Source organism: Porites lutea, chromosome 7, assembly GCF_958299795.1.
Source record: "Porites lutea chromosome 7, jaPorLute2.1, whole genome shotgun sequence".
Lineage (NCBI taxonomy): Eukaryota > Metazoa > Cnidaria > Anthozoa > Scleractinia > Poritidae > Porites > Porites lutea.
In genome coordinates, this window is record NC_133207.1 from 9,510,979 (window position 1) to 9,527,009 (window position 16,031).

The 16,031-nt window shown below is 39.9% G+C and overlaps 1 protein-coding gene across 1 annotated transcript; it reads right to left on the reverse strand.

Annotated features, from left to right (window-relative positions):
* Positions 1-4,714: 4,714 nt before the first annotated feature.
* Positions 4,715-7,244, reverse strand: LOC140943975 (tetratricopeptide repeat protein 28-like). The gene is made up of 2 exons (XM_073393084.1): positions 6,204-7,244; positions 4,715-5,548 (listed from the first exon to the last, which is right to left on the reverse strand). Exons 1-2 carry the CDS (start codon positions 7,044-7,046, stop codon positions 5,537-5,539), a joined length of 855 nt encoding a protein of 284 aa, XP_073249185.1. The 5' UTR covers positions 7,047-7,244; the 3' UTR covers positions 4,715-5,536.
* Positions 7,245-16,031: the final 8,787 nt, after the last annotated feature.

Below are 16,031 nucleotides of genomic sequence, written 5' to 3' on the forward strand. Positions count from 1 at the left end.
TCTCGTCTGTGCTTCTCCCAGATGGCAGCTCTTTGCTTTCAGAAGCTCCGGCTAAAATAAAGATCTTCGAACCTTAAACAATAACGGGAAAATCTCGTTCGCACAGCTCGCTCCCACAGCTCCTTTGGAACTTCTGTGTTTTCATACCTTATCTTAGTGTTTTGAGGCTTCATTTTATATTTTATTCGCTTTGGTGACAGCTCTCTCTGTTTGAATTATTATAAATTACGTACTACAGCTCCTGTAAGCCAGTGTTCAACCTAGTTTTCTGGTTAAGTACCTTGGCAAAAATCTAACCCTATAATGAAGAAGCTTTAAAGGGGTTTTTTTCTTCCCTCATTCCCGCCTGGTTAAAAGGTTTGTGCACACTGTTAAGGCCAATAATCACCATACTTTAGCATCGTTGCACATTAATTTCTGTCACGCGTACGTAGCCTTTCTGTCATGATACGCGCATCAAGTGTGGCATCTCCACTCGTAAATGATCCAGCGTAGCCTTAGAAAACGACCGAAATTTCCTGACGCCATTACTGGTTTCCCCGCAAAATGACGTCTTAGAAACGAGCGCAGAAATTCCATACCAAGGGCGCGTCACTACCCAGATCTGGGTAGTACTTCTGATTGGTTAAAATTTGCTTCAACCGATCAGAAGTACTACCCAGATCTGAATAGTGACGAAAATAAAAATCCACCCCCGGTGGGAACCGAAGTAGCTCTTACTACGGGGGTGTACAAACGCAAGTTAGTATGTGTAATCAAATGGTGACGAGTGAAGTGAAATTAGGGAATAATTTCACGCGCGTTTTGTCCAGATACTAAAGGCTCGGGAAATTATTAGGATTTGGACAAAACGCAAGTGAAATTATTCCCTAATTTCACGAGTATACCATTTGATTACCCATTAATATAATGGATGACGAATTACGTCGACTTGTTTATCCTGGATCGTATCGATCGATCGTGAACTCCACTCTTAAACAGAGCTGGATGATTATCTATGCTGATTTCCAGATCATTGATAAAAATACTAAATAAGTACGGACCACTCACACTGCCCTGTGTAGTGCCCCTGTTCACACATTTCCATTGTCCTTGAAAACTATTGTAAATAATGCACTGCTGACGATTCTCAAGAAAGCTTAAATACCAGTTGATTATGAATGGATTTAACGGTACATCCTTAAGCTTATAAGACAAAAGTCCACGATTAACGCTGTCGAACGCTTTACTGAAATTCATGGCAAACAAACGCAGGGCTTTACACGTAGGGTCATCTAGATAACAATAGACGGTGTGCTACATACTGAGGAGCGCGTCTATATAACTCCCCCCTGTCCTGTAGGCAAACTAAGTTGAGCTCAGATGTTGCTCAACAGTGTCCCGCGCGTGAATAATATACACAGACTTCTCAAATGCGTGTGCAATAACAGGGGTATGTTGATTCCTCTATAGTCTGTCTTTCCCTTGGGAACGTCAACCTTGGGGAGGGGGGTCACGTGAGCTCTTTTCCACGATGAGGGCCAGGTACTAAACCTCAGGGACAAGTTCCAGATCTTGGAAATTAAAGATGTACAAATTTCCGAGTGGTCTCTCCGCACCCAAAACGGTATGAGGTCCGTTTTTTCGGGTGCTGCAAACAGTTCCATACCTGTCTTTCTGAAATCTCAGGAACTTGGACTCCACTCTCAACTTAGGCAGGTGCTCTCATTAGTGCTCTGGTTTGGTTTATAAATTGCGTTTAAAGCAACAGCTATAAAGGGATAAGCTTTTACCCTCCAGGTTTTGTCAAAACCAGCTTGTTCAATTCTTCGCGATCGCAGCTCGATTTACATTGAGGTAGCAGTTCGCTTCTCGACTCAGAATCAGGGTTTTCAGAATTATCTTTTCCTTTGTAAATTGAATTCTATGCGGTAATTAACCAAGGAATAGGGCTGTATTCTTAGAAACAGCGTGTTCTGCGCAGTTTCATTTACTTTGAGGCGGTCCTCATTTTCCGCGAGGAGTGCAACGCATTTGAGGACCTTTTTTTTTTAGAAGTTGTTTAATTTTTGCCTTTGGAGGGTTTTTTGTCAACCAGCGTGCCCTTTTGCCGCTCGATTTACATTGAAGACAGCCCTGAACTACCATAAGGAATGCAACGAATTTGCGGACCTTTTGTTTTAAAGACCATTCGTATAAATCATTTTTCCTTTCGAGAGACTCTTTGTCCTGTGCGACACATTCATTTAGATCTTTGTATTTTATTCAAGTTTACATTTTTATAACTCCGGACACATTCCGCCCCATTCTTGCGCTTTTCACAAATTTTGCTTACACCAATTTTTGCATATGCATATTGCCATGCGGAATATAAATCTTTTTCTCAGATTATGCCGTTGATCGGCGAAAGCTCGGAATTTAATTTTAATCTTTAATTTTAGCAGTCGAAGGCCTCAATTGAACTATATTTTACTTTCTAACGTTTATGGTTTTGAATTTCCATAAAATATAAGTGCCAACTTACTTCAACAAAGCTTCAAGCCATGTTGATATTTTTTAATAGAAGTGAAAGCCTAGAATGTAGCTTTTGTTCTAAAGATGAGGGCCATCCTTTTCTTAAGCGAAATCCATTGTTAACCTATGCGAAGATCTGGATAGGCACATTCCACAAAAGATAAACGAATTCGCCTCGTTGGCACTTGCCGAAGGAACCTCTGGTTTATAATTTAGACTGATACCTTGCATGGTCACGTGAAAATTGACGTTGCCGTGTGACGTGAATCTGATCCCTAATCGCTCGGATATTATAGGAAATAGTTTTTGTTAAAGAGCAAATAGATAATTAAGGATAAACAATAACCGCCGCCCGGGTTAGCCCAATGGGATAAGCGCCGGTCTGGTCTGAGTACTTGCCGAAGGAACCTCTGGTTTATAATTTAGACTGATACCTTGCATGGTCACGTGAAAATTGACGTTGCCGTGTGACGTGAATCTGATCCCTAATCGCTCGGATATTATAGGAAATAGTTTTTGTTAAAGAGCAAATAGATAATTAAGGATAAACAATAACCGCCGCCCGGGTTAGCCCAATGGGATAAGCGCCGGTCTGGTCTGAGTACTTGCCGAAGGAACCTCTGGTTTATAATTTAGACTGATACCTTGCATGGTCACGTGAAAATTGACGTTGCCGTGTGACGTGAATCTGATCCCTAATCGCTCGGATATTATAGGAAATAGTTTTTGTTAAAGAGCAAATAGATAATTAAGGATAAACAATAACCGCCGCCCGGGTTAGCCCAATGGGATAAGCGCCGGTCTGCTAAGCGGGAGGCCGGAGGCTCAAACCCCGGCCGGACCAACGCTCAGGGTCTTTAAATAACTGGGGAGAAAGTGCTGCCTTTGTAATAACATCTGCAAACGACGGTTTGACTTTCTAGTCTTATCGGATAAGGACGATAAACCGTAGGCCCCGTCTCAGAAGCCCTTGCACGTGTAATAAATCTGTTGGATGTTAAAGAACCCACACACTCTTCGTAAAGAGTAGGGCACGTAGTGCCCGGTATAGTGGTCTATCTCACTTTCACACTCATGTATGGGGGCATCATTACTTATTCCTTCATTACTTGTAAACTGCACCTTAAGCAGTCTGGCAAAGTCCCCCAACCACTGTTGTAAATTATCCCTGAATAGCCCTGAGGGGAGTAGATAATAAGATATTTACAATTACAATTACAATTACAATTACTAGAGGTCTTAACAACGAAAGGCTCAATAAAGTATCGGCGTTGAACTTGCTAGTTTATTTTTAAAAATCGGGTGAGATTACATAATTATATACAGATTACAATGAAACCTCAATGTGCGACCTTCTCGGATACGCGACATGTTGTTCAAACTACTAAACTTAGTTTTCCTACTTGAAGTACTACTGAAAACTGGACCACCAAATCTTGGCATTTTATATACAGATTACAATGAAACTTCCATGTGCGACCTTCTCGGATACGCGACATGTTGTTCAAACTACTAAACTTAGTTTTGCTACTCGAAGTACTACTGAAAACTGGACCACCAAATCTTGGCATTTTATATACAGATTACAATGAAACTTCCATGTGCGACCTTCTCGGATACGCGACATGTTGTTCAAACTACAAACTTAGTTTTGCTACTTGAAGTACTACTGAAAACTGGACCACCAAATCTTGGCATTTTGTATACAGATTACAATGAAACTTCCATGTGCGACCTTCTAGGATACGCGACATGTTGTTCAAACTACAAACTTACTTTTGCTACTTGAAGTACTACTGAAAACTGGACCACCAAATCTTGGCATTTTATATACAGATTACAATGAAACTTCCATGTGCGACCTTCTCGGATACGCGACATGTTGTTCAAACTACTAAACTTAGTTTTGCTACTCGAAGTACTTACTGAAAACTGGACCACCAAATCTTGGCATTTTATATACAGATTACAATGAAACTTCCATGTGCGACCTTCTCGGATACGCGACATGTTGTTCAAACTACTAAACTTAGTTTTGCTACTCGAAGTACTACTGAAAACTGGACCACCAAATCTTGGCATTTTATATACAGATTACAATGAAACTTCCATGTGCGACCTTCTCAGATACGTGACATGTTGTTCAAACTACTAAAATTAGTTTTGCTACTCGAAGTACTACTGAAAACTGGACCTCCGAATCTTGGCATTTTATATACAGATTACAATGAAACTTCCATGTGCGACCTTCTCGGATACGCGTCATGTTTTTCAAACTACTAATTTTTTTAGTTTTGCTACTTGAAGTACTACTGAAAACTGGACCACCAAATCTGGGCATTTTAGTTGGATACGTAAACAAGTACTACTCTTCTATACTAACACAGTAACCTATTCTCAGGCATGAACATTATACAATAAAATAACCTTTAGTTTACTACTGTGATGGCTAGTTTGGAGTCTGGACAAGTTGGTTTCGCTAGGCTTTTAGTTGACTTAATTGAGTCGTCAAACCTTATTTCATAATGCAAGGTTGCAAAACTACTACTTCTATGTTCAGAGAAAGATTGGCTCTAAAATATATACAATTCTACTAAACTTCAATTTGCGATTAAGAATCTCGTTTACGTGAAAATTATTTTTTACTTGAAGCCTTAGGGGCCAATTAAGGAAGTAAGTTAAGTAAGTTACCTAAATAGATAGCAAATTATCTAATTCTGATGTTATTCGTGTCGCAATTACAGTTGTATCATTGTCAGAGCTACCGATGTACACTGTTACAAGGCTGGTGATTGGTACTTTTGCCAGACATTTTAGAGATTAGAGTACTTAATGTACCTACACACACACAAAAATTATAATCGGCGGGAAAAATAATTAAGCCGGCAAAGATGAACAGCTGGGCCAAGCAAATCAGTTCTCTTTTAATTCTTCTAGTCTGGGTTATGTTCGTATGCTACCGAGATTGACCCTTTACATTTTCCGCCAGGGACTACCTCATTGATTCTGCGGAAGGGCTGTTTCGTTATTCCATGGTGTTTCGTCAGTGTAATACCTGCAACAGTAATGTATAAGAAACATAAAAATTGGTAAAACACATATATTCATTACAAAAGACTCCAGCTGGGGTAAGTGGCATTTAGGTTCATTTTACATGGAAGGGGGTTCCTCCGGCTTTATCGTGACGGAAGAGGTTTTCTTATTTAACTTTATCTCACCGCTAAAACTTTCCAGTTATTCGCGTTATAAATGAAAAGCAGGGTGCGCAGCTAAAATAGGTTTGAAACTTCTTGCCTCGATGACCTTTGGAATCTTGGTCTTCCCTCTTTGGTCCACGTTTAGAACCAGTTTACCACTGTACTTCAGTCAGTGTCCGCGAAAAGCCCTCTAGTTACGGTCAAGACTCCATACACAGTCCACAATACGGGTATACGGGGTTTTAGTGGTTTTTTTTTTTAAATGCAAAGCCCCACATATGCATGGGTTGTAATTTAGACTGATAAGTACAGAGGTGTGGTCAAATCATTATGGTGTTTAGTATCTTCGATGTTAAAAAGGCGGTTGATGGATATTCTACTTCAGTCATAGGAAAAGCTGACTTCAGGTGTAGTTAATAATGTGGCTTTTAAGGGTAAATACTACTATTTATTTGGTACTTAAAAGTACCAAAAGTTCCCAGTTGATAAAACTGCAATACAAGAAGACCTGACCTTTTCTTCATCAAAGTGAAATGATACGTCATCCCCAATCAGCATGAAAGGTGCCCACTGCCTCACTTCAGAGAAACCGTTATTTCGCATCCACTTCATGGCCCGGTGAAGACATTCACTTGCACTTTCTCCTTCGACAAGGTTTTCGTAGAATATTCTCATGAACTGCTCTGTTGCTCTGTCTAATAAGGCCCACAATGCCACCAACACTGAACGTGCACCTGATCCTAAGAATGCTCGAGCGATTCCAACAACGCCTTCTGTTTTGATCTGTCCACGTGCGGTATGGCAACAGCTAAGGACTACCAGTTTGGCTGACAGTCTGACTTGCGAAATGTCGGTCATGGTCAGTAAGTAGTCTGCTTCATGTGGAGTCCCCATTGTGGAGTCGGCGGGGGTAAGAGCAATTTCTCCTCTTTCGGCATCACCATGAGCAGCGAAATGCAGGAGACTCACTGACTGTATTCTCCGAAGAACTGCCTGCTTTGTTGCTCGCTCTCCTATTAAAAGGTGAGATTTAGGTAGTAGTATTGCAATCATCTCTGCTTCTGCTTTTGCGCCAGGCAATGGACAGAGATACCTTAACTTTCCCTCGAAATACACTTCCGTCACACTTGGCGCACCCACAATTAACGCACCTTTTTCGCTGTGAGAGTGCGCTGGACTGTCCAGAATGAGCTTGAGAGTCCTCAAAGAAGGGACAATGCGTATCCTGAAAGAATCTGATAAATAGCGGTTACTTTCATCATGTAATGCTGCAAAGGGAACTTGGAAGAAGCAGCGATCAGGAACAACAATGATTTCAGATCCTTCTAGCAAATCACGTACGGGAGCAATCAACATATTGTAAACCTGACAAAGTGTTGGCAGTTCAGAGTCCGTGATTACTTTATCCTCATCTAACGAAAGACGCGAGGATGAGAGATTTGATTGGTTTGTAAGTTGGTTGGCGTATGAAGAGAAGAGTGATCGGTCTTCGCATTGCTCTTGAGGTAAAACGTGAAAATTTCTTAATAACGTTTCGTTTCCAAACAGGTCATCCACAGAGACATAGCTTTCACAAAGTTTCGTTTTTCGGAAAGCTACCGGTTTTCCTTGTGTCAAAACCCACAAAAATATATTGTTATTGTAGTCATAGGAGATGTATAGGCAGGTGCTGTTGCCATTTTTCGTAATTACTTCCTCGACGTCAACAAACGATTGTATGTTAATGGATACTTCTTGTTTAATCGAGTACCGATTTGACATAAGTTCTGCTAGAGCTCTGGCCCGTCCCAGTTCAGCAATGTGTAAAGCTTCATAAGGTTTCCCACAGAAACAACTCAATGAACAAAACAGCCGATAGGGAGACGCGTGCTCGTCAAAAAATAATATCTTGCGGCGATCTTTGCTTCCTAAGGAAAGAAGCATTTTTTCGCAAATTTGTATGCTTGTCCGGAGATTCGAAAAGGCTTCAGATGTGTTTCCCGTTATTTTTAAAGAACATTTATGTAGAGAAAGGAAAGTAAGAAATTGCAAATCGATGTTTCCAGTTCCCCTGATAATTTGAAGAGCATTCTCAAAATACTTTTGAGCCTTCGCCCATTCGCCAACTTCAAATGCTCGATGTCCTAAATTTATGTAGCACACCGCTTTTCCGTCTTTGTCGCCAATTTCTGTGCTGATGGTAAGTGCTTTATGAAGATATTTTTCAGCTTTGGCATGTTCTCCGACAGATTCAAACACAGCTCCTAGGTTTCCGTAGCATGACGCTTCTCCCAGTTGGTGGCCAATTTCTGTGAAGATGTTAAGTGCTTTACGAAGATATTCTTCAGCCTTGGCATATTCTCCGACAGATTGAAACATAGTGCCTTGGTTTGCGTAGTATGCCGCTACTCCGTCTTTGTTGCCAATTTCTGTGTTGATGGCAAGTGCTTTATGAAAATATTCTTCAGCCTTGGCATATTCTCCGAGAGATTTAAACACAGCTCCTAGGCGTATGCAGCATACCGCTTCTCCGAGTTTGTCGCCAATTTTCGCCATGATGGCAAGTGCTTTAAGAAGATATTCTTCAGCCTTGGCATATTCTCCGACAAATAGAAACACTTTTCCTAGGATCATGTAGCATTTTTTCATGTATCAACACGTAACCCTTAGCTATTCTGAAGGAGCTTAAATCAAATGTTCCTTTATTCCACCGTAATGATCCTTATTATCTGGGAGAACTAATTCGGAAGGCCGTCTCAGCTCAAAGTCAGTTGTAAGTCAAGTTGTTTAAAAAATTAAATCCTTTGAACCACCCATTTAAATAGTTCGAAGCAAAGACGGCAGCCCTCATTGAAGGACATCGGGAAGAGAAGAGTTCGTCGACAACGGATCGCAAGTTGCATAGTTGAAGTGATATGATTGTGTAAACTTAAATGGCTCTGCTTTGCTCGAATAAGGACAAAAAAAACGGGTCAAAAAACAAAACAAAAAAAGCTGGGTCAGCTAGAAAGTGGCTCCCAAAAGGATGGTTAAGTAAAGGTAATGGTTGTGGCCGCTGCGGCGAAGCCTCCGCCAAACTGAACGAATTGATTGCTGGACCTAACAAGGTTTTAGACCTAATAGTGTTGATCGTTTAGTAAGGAAACCACACGATGCTCTCAGGATAAAATCTCTGTGCAAGTACTTGGAGACCCTTCAGAACGACTCGAGCAAAGAGCTTCATAGCGATGCTGAGGAGTGAGATGCCTTGATTATTATTGCAGTCTCTTCTGGCCCCCCTGTTTTTGTATAGAGTGATTATGTTTGCGTCTCTCATCATAGTGGTACCTTCTATCCCTCTAGCGCAGGCAGAGGATTACAACCCTGGCCGCGCGCTTTTTCAGGTGCAGGTGCCTCAGGACCTCTTTCAGCTCGACTTTAGTAGGTTCACTATCCAGGTCCTCCAGAACAGGTAAGTACTCTATGGAGTTCAGTGCTTCCAAAGACATCATATTCTCTCTGCTAGACAGCTCAGCGTAATGTTCTACCCGGCGCTCCATCTGTTGCGCTCGGTACTGTAGCAAATTTTAAGGGGGCTGTTTTTTTTTCTGTTTTTTTTTTTTTTACTTCGTGTTGCCTGTAGAGCCTGCAGATTTTGTTCACTTGGGCAGGTCGTTTATCCAGTTAACACTTTTCTATTTCCTTCCATTGCTGGAGTTATTGTCTCTGTATGCGCCTCGAACCAGTCTGCAGATTTGTTTTTCTTCTTGCCGAAGTTAGACTTGGCTGCTCCATGGACTGCATCCCTGAAGTAATCCAATCTTTCTTGGACGTTTCCTATAGAGAGGCTGGGGAGAGACTTCTCAAGCGTAGTTATGAACTCCTCCACTTTCTATGCATCGCGAATATTGCCGACGTCAAGGTATGGTTTGCACACGCACATTCTTTATGTGGTAGATTCTCTTTGCCCGTAGTTTCATCACTTTGCTCAACACTAGAGAATGGTCAGTGACACCTGCGTTGTGAAGGCTACGTGTAAGCTTGATGCACGATAGGATAGCTCGCCTTGTGAGGATGTATTGAAGATGATGCCAATGTTTTGGATAAGGTAAATTGAATATCCCCTTGTGTGATCAGTTGATGGAATCATCCGAGTGAAAATGAAGCCTAAGAGGTTAAAAGCACTAAGTGGTGTGTCAGAGGAGGGTGATAGGTCCTTTTCATGTGTATGCAGGCGTCTGTCTTTAAGCGTCGAATTTCTACGGAGTGTATTTTATTTACCTTTTTATGAGTTTGCGCCATCTGGTGAATCTCTACTCTTATGTGATAATGGTCAACTACACAAACACATACAATTATTGAGCTATTTTGGGAAAATAGCTCATATGTCAGTGGTCTGAGCGTGTATATCTGTTGTGAATTAAGTGAACAACATGATACATGCTTGCTGCTTAAGAGTCATTACAGTTAATGAAACGTATTTTATCTACAACCGCAGTTCAAATATGAATTATTTCATATACTTCACATCATTTCACTACTCACGGGAGATATGAACTCAATAAATTGACCTCGCTCTCAATGTGTGGCTTCATAGCTCAGTTGGTAGAGCAACGCACCGGCAACGCGGAGGTGAAGCCCTGATTTTTTTCAGGCTTCTTCTTTCCAATTGCTTAAATTGGAAAATTTACTGCGATGATCATTCTTCACTTACAAATGTACGCGTCGGGTAAATCAAGAAATCTGCTTCAATCTTGCCAAGAGTTTCATTCGATCCTCGATCTCTTTTTGATCAAACCTTAACTCACCCTATGACGTTATTTCATCTCATTTGGTTAAAAAGCGTATCCAAAGGAACATGAACAGAAGAGGTGAGAAACGCGTAGGCGTCGGGCAGGTGTAATCGCCTTTGTTTACCAAAATAATAAGAGAAATGAATCAATAACACTGGCGAGCAAATAATCGTTTTATATATTTGGAAAATCGATGGAAAAGGTTACATATGTTTGGAAAATCAAGCTTTCTCGACCTTGAACCTTCGACAATGATTTATGCACACTGTGTCATTTCTCACCTTTACTGATGATCGAATTCAGAAGTATTCGTCGATGTTTGGTTTTCCTGGACAAATCCATCGGTGAATTCTCAATGGTATATAGAAAAATGAGTGCTCTGATGTGGCTTAGGGTCTATAATCACGATTTCGGCTTGTAACTATTTTAACTATATAAGGTTTGTTTTAAGTATTCCGTATACTCTTCTCGCGTTCTGTTTCACGCGCGTGTCTTGTGACATGCAAATCAGCTAAGAAATGGTATCTAATGCGCATGTGCATCAGCTGACTGTGTCCCTTTAAGAAACCATGAAGAAACCTTGAAACCTTCGAGTCTTTCCTCTAAGCAACATTTGGTGAGTTGATAATCATAGTACTTTAACAATTTATTTATTTTGCACCACATGTCCGAAGGAAAGACAAAGAAAAGTGAATCTATAGTATGAGGATCGACTCAACCGTGCGCAGCGTTTTGCGTTTTCATTAATGTACAGCAATACCCAATTTCGCACAAAAAATAGTCTTAATTTAGGATTAAAACAGTAGATTGTTGATTCGGTTACACTGAAGCATTCATAATAGCCCATCCAAGAAAAACGTGCCTATGTTAGAAGATAAAGGATAACTTCTCCTCTTTGCGATATTATCAGTAGTTTAGTAGAGATGAAATGAACCCCCTTTTGCGGAGAAATCGAATTCACTTGCTGAGGAATGCAGTAACGCTGATGACATAATAACCCTTTGTCTTTATCCCATGATTAAAAGAATCTCATTAAGATGAGGTTATGCGCTATTTCAGGTGACTCAAAAAATAAGTTATACACTGAGAACTCAGCCACTTATAGCATCATGGTAACTTTTAGATCCCATTAGAGCTTATTAGGAAAATTGATTTTGATTATCAAGAACCTACTGAGCAGAAAGTTTCATCAAAAGTCACAAACCACAAACAAACTGGATCTTATGCCTTCCGGACCTTGGTGGTAACCAGCTTTGGTGTTTTTTCTATAACTAACCTATCCTATTGATTTTTTTTTTAAATTTATACTTAAGTTTTTTGCCCTATTATGAATAATTTCTGTCAAGAATAGTTACTTTCACTATCTACAATGAACATTCAAGTCCTTTATTTAAAGATGTAAATGTTGTCAAGTTGTTTAACATTATTACCCTTCAACTTGCATTATTTATGTTTAAGGTCCACAACAAACTCCTGTCTCCTGTATAATCAGCCCCCCCCCCCCCCCCCCTGGGTATAATACCATATTATCTAGAAAAATGAATTTTGCTATTTCTTAAGCAAGAACAAATTATGGAATCTTCAACATAAAATTTCAGTGTGCTAAAGTCTGGAATGATATAAGTGATGAAGTAAAGCTTCTCCCTCTCTAACGCTTTAAGAAAAACCTCAAGCTAATTCTTCTTGAAAATTTACGAAAAATAGTAAAGTATTTTAACACCATAATTCTTCTGGCCTGACACCCTTAACTTTCTTTATTTCTTTGTTTTGGTGTTGAGTGCGCATGCGCGCGCGTGTGGGGCAACCTGTACCCCGCTATATTTTTGTTAATCATTATTGTATACTTTTGGGTACAAATAAAGTTGTCGTTGTTGTTATTGTTGTTGTTGTTGTTGTCCCTGGGAGAGTTGAGTTGTGACAGCACGTAAGGGTGAAACTCTACTAAAGCCTAAGTAACTCCTCATTGAGGTTGAATTTTAACCCTTGGAAGTAAAGGGGGGGGGGTGGCATAAGGTTTTTCTGAGTTTTTTTTTCTAGAGGATAAAACATCAGCACCTGACATTTTCAGTCAGTAGCTGTTCGCTCATCCCTTGCGCAGATTTTGAGACAAGATTAGTGATGGTCAGTTGCTATGGTTACGAGATATGGCGTCATAAGTAGCAGGTGGTCAAGCCAATTTTGGGTGGAAATACATCTTTCTTCAACTTTCAGCAATAAAAGTAAGTATTGTAGCTAAAATCATGCAAAGTGCTTATTTATGTGTTATTGTTCATGTAAAGCACAACAAATTACCATTTCTCGCTGTCTTAAACTGATTTCTAATTCTTGGTAAAATCCAAGATGGCGGCAAAGCTGGCGATCACTGTCGGTGACGTCACAGGCCTTCAGCAGCGCCACCACCCATAAAATATACCTCATCTTGTAAGAAGATTAAAGGCTTTCCACTAAAGGTAAAATCGTTTCAAAATACTGCAACATATCAAAAACTCCGGGGAGGGGTTCCATTCACCCCTCCCCCCTCCCCTTTGTACCACGGTGGAGGTATGAATTTGCGTGTACGTCCGAGGGTTAAATGCTTTAGGATGCAAAAAATTTAAAATTGTGAACAAACCTGAAGGAAACTAAACACTTGAAGGGGGCGATTGAGGCGATATTGTGCCTGCTTGGCGTTTTTACTCGATATTTCAGTTTCTGTGAAATAAAAGATTGATAATAATCAGGAGGACATTCACCATAATTTTGTGCAAACTGGATGCAGTTATCATGATTTTCGAGATTATATAACAACTGGAATTTTTGTAGAAATTATGCAATTTAAATGAAGCAGTTTAAAACTATATAGAACAATTACAACAACCATTGTTGTACCCTTCATCCATTTAATCTTGAGCGAGTTGTTTTTTGCTTTTTGTCGACCACTTACGCATTACAAAGGTTAACCACATAGCATAGCTACAGAGTAAGTTATGCTTATATATTTATAAATGATAAGGAAAAGAAAACAAATCTGTACTCACAGGAATCTTGATGTGTCCACTGGAGTTATGTAAGCTAGTTCATGGGAGCTCAGTTGTGAGGTGTTGCCTGGCATTGCTTCAAGTAAGAAAATATTTGGTATGACATCAGCGTTCGAAAATGAAACATATCATCACACTAAAATTAATGTGACTTATTTCCGATTATGGGAAGGTTTAAAAAACTATAAACTATAAGGAATATAAACCAAATTGTTGTCACAGAGTTGCTTATACGTCTGCCAGAATGGCCGGAGAGCGAGTGTTTTGGAAGCATAGTTATGAGAACATGGCCTATGCTTGAAGTAGGGATAAATGTAGCAAAGCATAGTATAGCATAGCGCAGCATGACGTCAACGTTCGAAAACGAAACAATTGATCATTGTTTGACGGCCTATCAACATCACGTCGATTATGATAAAGCTTATTTTATTCGTCCACAACAAAACAAAAGGGGTTAGGTTACGGAAATTGTCCATTTTCGGTTCGCAGAAGTTGTTTTTCTGGAGAAGAGGAGCGACTCCCCACCGGCCATGCATATTTCGTCAATTTCGACAAGCGCCTTTATTGAAACGTGCGACACAAGTATAGTTTTAAAGCAACAACGTTTAAAATGCAAGCATGTTCGGTGGTAATTATTTCAGTTTCAAAGCAGTTTTCTAATGGATATATCTAGGGGGTCGGGACTCCTCCGATCCCTTCTCCGTGGGTTGCTCATCGGCCACTAAACTAGGAAAAGCAACAGGTTTAATAAATAATGGTAATTGCTGGTTTGTACATTACGTCATCAAAATACAAAACTATGAAGTATTAGAACAGTTAAAAAATGAAATTTACACCAGTTTTTACTTCAAAAAGCTCTTCCTTTTGTGATGTCCAGTACTCTTGAATTTCTACGCTTTTGCGTGACGCAGCATTCACATGGCAGCCAACAGAGCTGTCATGTAGGTTCAAAAAGTAACTTATTTTGGGGGATTTTGCTATTTCAACAGTCATTTTATTAGGAAAGGTACTACTTTAATGTTTATAAATTCCGTTGAGAGATGAATTCAGGCTTTCATAGCAAAACTCAGCGACAGATGTTTCTGTCGGTTTACGGCCGCCATGTTGGTGCCCATCCGGATTGGTACCATAATGGCGTCTCCATAGAAAGCTCTATTAATGTGGATAAACAATTTATTGAAATGTTTCGCATATGAAAAATCACACTGACCTAAATCTCGGCGAGGGTCTTTCTGTATTATCCTCCTTTCATTTCTCAGATTCCGGAATTTACCATTCTATTTTTACTTTTGATGGCTTGACAGTGAAAACCTGCAATTAAAGTAAACGTGTAAGTGGAGTGAATTTGGTCTGCAATCAAACGCGTGGTTTTAAAATCGGACGAGTGCGCATCGGGAGTCCGACTTGAAATCACAAGCATGATTTCAGACCAGAATCGCACGACACGAAGTTCCATTACCACTTTATTACAGCCATTTTTAAATCTCAAAACTCAGTGAGTGTCAATGTTTCATTAATCCAGTAGGTGGTTAGTTGAAAGTACAATCGTAACGCCTTAAAATCTCATTTTCTGTGCGAAACAGAAATGATGCGATTTCTTTCATTTTCAACTAGTATTAAGTTTACGTACTCTGTAGACTGGCGTCATTTGACTTATTTTAGTTTCTTTTACGTCTTCACCTAAGAACTAAGCCAGGCCAGTCAATCTAAGCACTGGACTCAGTTTGACATCAGATTACTGACCGTGATAGTATTGGAATGACCTTTTTTATAAGTATCCCTATCCATCTGCTTCAATTTTGTTTAGTAAGTTTAGTTCAGAGAAGACACAATAGTTCAAAGACCACAAAACGAGTTCAGTAATCACAGCCTTCTGGTGTTAGTGTTGTCTATGTTTATTCGTTCAAGTATTATGGGGGAGGGAAAAAATCACAGCGGATCAGTGAACACACATCATTTCAATGACCACACAGCAGTTCAATACTCACAGAAATAGTTAAAAAAAAAAAAAAACCAACAGCACCACAGTTGTTTACAGTTGTAGGTAACTATTAGAGGGAAGAGGGGGGGGGGGGGGGGATTGGGGGGGCGGAGGGGTGTTAAGGCCCGTGATGCAGTGGTCGCATTTTCCTCTCTGTATATCATTTAGATATTGTTTTATTACAGTTTTTCATATCGCTTAGTTCCCTCTCTATTAATTGGCATTGCAATAAGATCTAATCGCTGCCAGCCATTTTAGTGCTATTGTACAAGTTTATCTATGTTTTTGCCTTGGGGCCTGAAATGATATAAGTGATGACATAAAGCTTCTTTCTCTCTAACGCTTTAAGAAAACACCTAAGCTAATTCTTCTTGAAAACAACTAAAAATTGTGAAGTATTTTTACCCCATAATTCTTCTGGCTTTTTGTTTGTTTGTTTTTTTTGTTACTTTGACACCCTGGCTTTCTTAATTTTCTTTGTTTTGGTGTTGAATGGGCATGCGCGCGTGGGTGTTCTGTGTTGGTGTGTATGTGGTATCTGATCGACCCAAATAATTATAGATAAATCACCTAAGTATGGCTGCCATTTTTC